This window comes from Zingiber officinale, chromosome 6B (assembly GCF_018446385.1).
Source record: "Zingiber officinale cultivar Zhangliang chromosome 6B, Zo_v1.1, whole genome shotgun sequence".
NCBI classification, from domain to species: domain Eukaryota; kingdom Viridiplantae; phylum Streptophyta; class Magnoliopsida; order Zingiberales; family Zingiberaceae; genus Zingiber; species Zingiber officinale.
The window spans coordinates 38392407-38401097 of NC_055996.1; the positions used below are offsets into that span (position 1 = coordinate 38392407).

General features: G+C 38.2%; 1 protein-coding gene across 1 annotated transcript; it reads left to right on the forward strand.

Moving 5' to 3' along the window:
• The first annotated feature begins 2531 nt into the window (after nucleotides 1–2531).
• On the forward strand, nucleotides 2532–5174 carry LOC121990922 (calcium-dependent protein kinase 5-like). The gene is made up of 5 exons (XM_042544971.1): nucleotides 2532–2657; nucleotides 3375–3490; nucleotides 3814–3981; nucleotides 4564–4788; nucleotides 5019–5174. The coding sequence occupies exons 1-5, from the start codon at nucleotides 2609–2611 to the stop codon at nucleotides 5172–5174; spliced, it is 714 nt and encodes a 237-aa protein (XP_042400905.1). The 5' UTR covers nucleotides 2532–2608.
• The last annotated feature ends 3517 nt before the right edge of the window (nucleotides 5175–8691 follow it).

The window sequence follows — 8691 nt, forward strand, 5'->3', positions numbered from 1 at the left end:
TGGCTTATGACTTGTGATTTTAATATGCTTTACGGTTTTTGTGAGTAGGAAAGGAACTTACTGAGCCATGAGTGCGCACAGCTTACTTTCTTGTACCACAGATAAAGGCAAGGAATGGATGTACTAGGGGAGCAGCAGGAGGGGCTAGAAGGATGTGTGCGGTAGTGGACTGGCTAAAAAGAAAAGACCTGCTTTTGTTTAATAAGAAATTTGCCATGTTGATGTTTTTATCTTATGACTCCATGACCTTAAGTATGTGTTGGGTATTAAGACTCAAAAATTATGATAGGTATGCTATGTGGTTCTTTTATGTCTATGGTGATTTTTAAGTAAGAAATTTTTTTTAAATTCTCTAAGTAAGTCTTCCGCTGTGTTAAGTAAGTATGTGTCGCAAGTAACCCCCGTCGCCTTAGCAGGAAGGGACGGGGCATTACACTTGGGAACTAGAAATTTAAAGAATTAGAACCTTTTGTTCTTTTAATGTTTATGCACTTTTAGTATGTTTAAGAATGTTGAATTGTGAAACCATGCTTATGCCATGCCTAGGACACTAGCTAGCTCATTGATGAGTAGTAAATCATGCATAATGTTAGTGAAGACTAATTACAATGTTCTCTAGGCATTTTAGGTTTATTATATTGAGTTGTGTATGATCGGGCTCTGAAATCAGAGTTCTGCAGCGAAATCAGAAACTTCAATCGATTGGAGGGACCTCAATCGATCGGTTGATCGATTGAGAGCTGATTTCTGCGAACAGTAAGCTCTGGAATCGATCACTGGATCGACCGGGGAATTAGCCTCGCGAACAGAGAGCTTCTGAAATGATCGCTGGATCGATTGGTAAGTCTGGATCGATCAGTCGATCGATCCAAAATATTACCCCGCGCATAGTAGCGCGCTGAATCGATCAATGGATCGATTAGTCAGGACGGATCGATCAGCCAATCGATCCAGAATCTTGTCCGTACACAGTAGCACGCTGAATCGATCAAATGGCTCCAATCGATCAGCTAATCAATTGGAGTGTAGGATTTCAGCTGGGAGGGTCTCAATTTAGTCTTTTGAGCAAATAGAAAGTATGGGTTCCTTCCCTAGTGTATGTATGTCAATGGAAAGGTCTTTGAACCTAATCTTACAGGCTGTAATAGTCACTAGCAGAGTAAGATTTTATTCAGCTCAGATTTCCGCACCTTATAGTTTAGCACAGCATAATGTGACGATCCGGCCTTACAACTTAGCCAGTAGGAGGCGAGCCGTTACAGAGTGGTATCAGAGCAAAAGTTCCATACTTCCTCACACACACATCAACATTGAACCTGCAGCTTCCAAGTAAGAACATCTCTCACTTCATTTATGTTTTGTTTGTTTTCATGTTCCTAGATAACTAAAGCATGCTTATATATGTATGATAGTACCTAACATGATAACAATAGTTATGCAATATGATTCTGTTAGTTATGTATGTCCTCTGTGTCTTTAGAAAATGGTACGAGGACGCCCATCTAGAAAGACACCAGCTACGGAGCCACTACAAGAAAAACGTCATTCAACAACACTCAAACGACAACGGTTTTATACCAAACCGTTGTCTTTTTGCCTTTTAACAACGGTTTTAGCAAAAACTGTTGTCTTTTAGTAATTTTTTTGGCCTATGACAACGGTTTTTAAAAACCGTTGTCTATTTATGTTTTTTTGGGGATACAACAACGGTTTTTAAAGGGTACGACAACAGTTTTTTAAAACTGTTGTCTATGTGCGCTTTTTTGGGATTACGACAACGGTTTTTAAAAACCGTTGTCTATTAAGTGTTGTTAAATGCAATTGTTTTTTCTTTCGCCACTTTTTCTCCTTCGTCATTTGTCTGTTTTACGCTTGTTTTTTTCTGTCTCTTTCCCAAAACCCTACTCTTCGCCGACTCCTCCTCACCGCCCTCTTCATCGCCTCCCTCCTCACCAGCCTCTTCATCGCCTTCTTCGCCGCCTCCCTCCACACCGCCCTCTTCGCCTCCTCCCTCCTCACCATCCTCTTCGCTGCCTCCTTCCTCGCCGCCCTCTTCGTCGCCTCAACTTTCGTCCTCGCCACCTCCTCCTCGCGGCCTCTACTTTCAGCCATCTTCACCGCCTCCTCCTCCTCAAGCCTCGACCTTTCTCGTCCTCCTCCTCCTCCTACTCCTCGTCTTCCTCTTTCTCCTCTCTCTGGGTTTGATAATTACTTAAAGTACATTGATTGATTGTTCCATCCATAGACTAGTCAGTTATCTTGAATGTGCTTTAGGTTAAATGGATCACAGATTTTCTCATGTTTCGAGTCTCGAATCCATGTTTACAGGTTTCATAGGGCTCTCATTCTGTGCACAGGCTTCTCAGTTTACCGTTTCCATAGCCCTTGTATTAGTAGTAAAATATTTGCCAATTTTTTTCCCTCAGATTCAGTATTTCTTCTTCACCAAACCTTTCTGCTTCATTTGATATTTTTGTTCAAATAATGTTTCTTGACCATTCTTTGAACACAGCAAGGAATTTTTTATGCAATTTTGAAGGGAGTCATTGATTTTGAATCAGATCCATGGCCGTTGATCTCAGACAGTGCCAAAGATCTCATAAGGAACATGCTATGTTCTAAACCTTCAGAACGCTTGACAGCCCATCAAGTACTATGTATGCTATTTGCCAATCACAAATTAACTAGTGTTTCTTATCGATACCTTAGTTCTATTATGAATATTTTTTTGTGGATTGTGGAGTATTATGAATACACAGCATGGCCTTAGTTTTCATTCTTTATACAGTGATTTTGTTGGCAACTTTTCGTATTAAAGCATTAGTGGGTCTGCTCTAGATTAAAAGATTTAATTGTCATATGCCAGTTGCCGCTAACCTTTCACTAAGCAACAGCAATAGTATGGCTCATGTGAATGTATTACTAATTTTTAAATTGAATATAATCCAGTCATCATATATTAATAAATTTGGGCATCTGAAACTTCTTCAGCATGCATAAACTAGACTTTCTTTTTTTTCTTCTTGTGTTTAGTCACCTTTGTGTAGTTTTCACTTGACAAAAGGGCTACTCTACCTGTTTCTTGTGAGAATTAGGCATCAAAAGATTGGTAACTTTTGTCATCTGATATTCTGATTGGAGTTTTACATTTACATTTACAGAGTGCAGAACTGCAGATCTTAATTTCTTGTCTTGGTTTGAGTAGGAAAGTTTTAGTTTTGGAGTAAAAGTGTTAAAGGCTTATGCTTGCAAGAATCAAGACCTAGTTGATTAGTCTATGGATGTTATCTAATAAATTCAATTATATTATACATTCAAATTTAAGTAAAATGAGTGTTATCTTGGTTCTGTGCTTACTGTTTTTCTATGGTCAGGTCATCCTTGGATATGTGATCATGGAGTTGCTCCTGATCGAGCACTTGATCCGGCAGTTCTTTCTCGCCTCAAACAATTCTCTGCAATGAATAAGTTAAAGAAGATGGCTTTGCGAGTGAGTTCACAACCTAAAATTTTCGTGACCTTTATTATTGGGATGAAGTTTCTTGTTGATTCCCATAAAAGTTTGCTCTATTTTGCATTGCTAGATTATTCAAACTTTACTTTCACATTTATTAATTAATTTATTTGATTTAACACTGCCACAACCCCTCTTTTATGATTAAGTACACTGGATGGATAGATATTCCAAAATTTGAAGAAAAAGGAATTAGATTATTCACAAGGGCTTTTATTTTTATTATAAATATTTCCATGGATGCTCTGTACAAGCCTAATAATTTTAGATTGTGAAATAATTTCTCTATTTTCTATCAGGTTATAGCGGAAAGCCTTTCGGAGGAAGAGATTGCCGGATTAAGAGAAATGTTCAAGGCAATGGACACAGACAACAGTGGGTCAATTACCTTTGATGAGCTTAAAGCAGGTTTCAGAAGATATGGTTCGACTTTAAAGGATACAGAGATTCGTGATCTTATGGAAGCAGTAAGACAATGCTACCTTGAAAGGAATAGCACAATTTGATAATTACTTAAAGTACATTGATTGATTGTTCCATCCATAGACTAGTCAGTTATCTTGAATGTGCTTTAGGTTAAATGGATCACACATTTTCTCATGTTTCGAGTCTCGAATCCATGTTTACAGGTTTCATATGACTCTCATTCTGTGCACAGGCTTCTCAGTTTACCGTTTCCATAGCCCTTGCATTAGTAGTAAAATATTTGCCAATTTTCTTCCCTCAGATTCAGTATTTCTTCTTCACCAAACCTTTCTGCTTCATTTGATATTTTTGTTCAAATAATGTTTCTTGACCATTCTTTTTCTTTTTGAACTTCTTCAGTGCAATTGTTCCATTCGAATAGAATTTACTTTTGAAGATCTAAACTTGTGCCCTCACTTTAATCCTCTTTTGGAGTTCATCTGAAATTATGGAGAGAACATCTTGAACTTTATAATGCTCGGTACATTCTATTTAAAGATACCTTTTGATATACGAAGACTATCGCTTGTAGATTAAAGAGAATCAAGTTTTGTGCTTCCTTTGACATGTTAAACTACTTTTAGGCAGATGTGGACAACAGCGGAACCATCGACTATGGTGAATTCATTGCTGCGACAGTACATCTTAACAAGCTAGAGCGCAAGGAACACTTGGCGGCGGCTTTTTCATACTTCGACAAGGATGGAAGTGGTTATATCACAGTTGACGAGCTTCAAGAAGCTTGCAAAGAGCATAATATGACTGATGCTTTTCTCGAAGACATCATTAAAGAAGTGGATCAGGATAATGTGAGTACTATATTACATGATCTACATGCAATTCTATAGAAATCTCATTCCTTATAAATTAACAGAAACCAAAATTAAGTATTCTTTTGTTCATCAGACCTTGCATGCTCCTACTTGATAAATTCTAGTCGCTAATTTTTCATGGCCCTGGCAACAAGCTTATAGTGAACATATGCTTCCAAATCTGGGTCTCAACACAAAAACTAACAGAAAGTGACTTGGTCTTTCAGGATGGTCGCATTGATTACGGTGAGTTTGTTGCTATGATGCAAAAGGGTACCATGGGATTGGGACTCGGTCGGCGGACAATGAGGAATAGTTTAAACAAAAGCATGAGGAATAGTTTAAACATAAGCATGAGGGATCACAAATACCGTTGCAGTTGAGTGTTGTTTCGTTCTTACTCGTCCTTGTAAATCGATACAATATGTCTCATTATTTACTTACATTTCTGTCTCTTCTCTTGCATGGGTTAGACAAAGGCCGATACTCCTACAAGTTCCACCGACTCTAAACCTGGGTAAGTTTCTTTTCTTATGCAGTGCTGTTTTTTGGCAATTGATTTTTTTTGGAAATTGCAAAGGATTCCTCATGTTGAGTTGTTATTTTCTAAATTCATTTGTGGATTGGAAGAGACGTAGGACAGGGAGTTGTTACTCATTATAATCTTGGCCCAATCTGGAACATTGTATTTATAATAACATCCACTGTCTAGTGTTTCCATGTCCCTTTTCCTTGTTGAAACTTTTATCCAGCAGGGCGCTAGTATTTTCTAACTCATATAAACATTTATTTGTTGAAGCTTCTGCTATTGTCAGAATTCTCGTTGATCAAAATCAATGGTATTTTGGTGCAAGTTACTCCAAGTATCTGTTGTCAGATTCATAAAGTGTTCTTATAATGTTGAAAGAAAAATTTATAATGTGGACGTAGGAAGTTTCAGAATATTTACTGAACTAGGGTGGAATCTGGAATTTAATTAAATGCATCATCATGTAGAGATGTTGATAAAGTGGACATGATTAGTCAGATCAGTAGAGCTTCTGGTGTGTACAATCGTTGTATATCATATCTTAATTTGCCAACTTTATACTTATAAAATGTAAGATGGAGTATGCGCCAAAGGATGATATGTTTGCTTGTTTGTTGCTTTAGGCTTGTGAAGGGCATAAAGATACTGTCGCTTTACATTTGATTTCATCATGCCAGAAGTTTTTATTGTATGAACATGGAACATTAAAGTCCTTGAATGGCTAAGCACGCCAATGAATATTAAATTCTACAACAATTTTTGCAGTGTGATTGGTCCAATTGTTTTTGGACACAACAAAAACAACTAATGATCAACTAATGCTCTTCACTCTTCAGTCCTTACTAAAATGATTAAGATACTCTAAAGTTAGATTTCAGCCCGATGAAGAATATTCTTTGTGATTGTACAATAGTGCAAGCAAAGCAATTAAATGTGCTAGTTGTTGTAAGATTTTTACTGAAAATGTGTGATAATACATATAGTTTGTCAGGAGTAGGTTTATTTGCTAAAATCACTCATTTTACAATTTAACAACATTTAGGAAGTGCATTTCTCGGTGCTCTAGCATTATGTTTAGGCAAACTTATGGAATTAATTTCTTTTTTTTTATCTAACAGAAGTGTCAAGTAATTATCTTTGCAACCTTTTATTCTTGGACTTTCATTTACAAAGCCGGTTAGCAATAAAGCTGATCAAGTGTTTAATTCTTTTAGTATTTATTTCTTGATTGACCATAAGTTATGATGTAGGTTATTGAGGACATGTCTATACAAGTCAATGTACCTACTCTAGCAATGGAAGAGGTAAAAATATCTTTTGGAGTTGTCTTTTAGTTTATGGTAAAAACAGTTTCGAGTCACTGAAATACAATGGTTTTGCAGGTTGCTCCATTGGCCGTCTCAGATGCGGCTATGCTTGCCCCTGAGGAGATTTTTCATGGAAAAAGAAACATCAAAGAAGAGGCAGAGTTAACAAAAGAAGAGAGGAAAAGGAGACGGCCAACCAGAAAAGAAGATTTCGAAGATTGAAAGGTATCCTTTATTCGCTTATATTTATGGTTCTGCTTATTTTCATGCTTGTCTACAATCTGTGCATAATGGTCAAAAAAATTAGTGGCGAACTTGTGACAGACATGATCCACCACTTAGAATTACATAGTTCTTGTGCACAGGATTGTATAATTTCATTCTGCTCTTTTTAGGTGTCCTCAAGAGTATTGGGAAGAATGCCAACAAGCTAAAAAAATGAAGAGACTTTAACAAATTAAGGAGCACTAGGAGCTGCAATCCCTCCTCTTCACCGACATCTAAGTAGAAAATCTTGTGTTATATTGTTCTACCTTTGTTTTAATAGTGTTATCATTTTGTTGGTTGCTTATGAAATTTTGTTGGTTGCTTATGAAATTTCTTCAGAATGTTATAAATATTATTTTTGAATGTTAGAAAATTGTATATTAAATTTTATTTTGAAATTTAATATTTTGAATGATTTATAATATTGGAAAATTGTGTATTAATTTTTTTTTTATTTTTTTTCTAAAAAAGACAACGGTTTTTCACCGTTGTCGTAGATAGTTTAAAACTGTTGTTGAAGACCCTGTTATTAAAGGTAGACGCTCAAAGACAACGGTGAAAAACTGTTGTCTTTGAAGGAAAAGATAACAGTTTTTCACCGTTGTAAAAAATGTTGTCTTTGCCTTCAAAGACAACGGTTAAAAACTGTTGTCTTTTGCCACCCCTTTTAACAACACGACCTTTAACAACAGTTCAAAATGGCCTACGACAACGGTGAAAAACCGTTGTTGTTTGACTTTTTTCTTGTAGTGAGCCCCAGCATGAGGCAGGCAGCTCAGTGCCTCTAGACCTTATGGAGGTAGTGGCTCAGTTACAGAAGCAACTAGCTGAACAGCAGCAGGAGATAGCCACTTTAAGGGCTAATCAACAGAACACTCCCACTGTCACTCCAGAACCTAATTTAGCAACCCCAGTAATGATAGAGGTTCCACCAGTCCAACCTGCAACACCAGTAGCCCCAGCAGCAGGGGAAATGAGGGAAGCCTATCTGATCCAGTGGCAGAAGATCAAGCCAGAGAATTTCTCAGGCACCAGTGAACCATGGGATGCTCAAGCTTGGTTCAAAACATTGGAGAGTACGATGGAGCTTCTGGACTGGCCAGAATATGAGAAGGTGAAATGCGCCTCTTTCTGTCTGACAGGAGATGCACATATGTGGTGGGAGAAAATTAAAGCGAAGCGCCCAGTGAATCAGATGACATGGGTTGACTTCGAGAGGGAATTCTTCGAGGAGTTTTTCCACATGCCGGTCACATACCGCCACTACGACGAGTTCACTGAATTTCGTCAGGGTAACCTTTCAGTTGAGGAGGCCATGATGAAATTCAACAGACTGGCTCGTCTATGCCCTGAACTAGTCAGCACTGAAAGAGAACGAGTCCGGCTGATGCTCAAGATGTTAAGGCCGGAAATAGCAATGAATGTGGCCAGCGGTGTCCGTAGGCCGCAAACTATAGAAGAACTAGTGAGCAGTGCTCTGACCACTGAGCATTATCAGAACAACATCAAACAGCAGAAGCAAGTCCTCTCCGAGTCCAAAGGCCAAGGAGGCTTAGGTACTCAAAAACACCAGGGCCACAGCTCCCACGGCTCTAACTGGAAAGGGACCTCCAGCCACAAACGCAAACCAGGGAGTTACCCAAAAGGAGGACTAGCTAGTAAATAGCCCAGCTATCCCAAGTGTTCCACTTGTGGAAAGTTTCACCCAGGAGTTTGTCGCAAGGGCACACGGGGATGCTTCGAATGTGGACAAGAGGGGCATATGGCTAAGCAATGCCCAAACAAGACCAGTTTTCC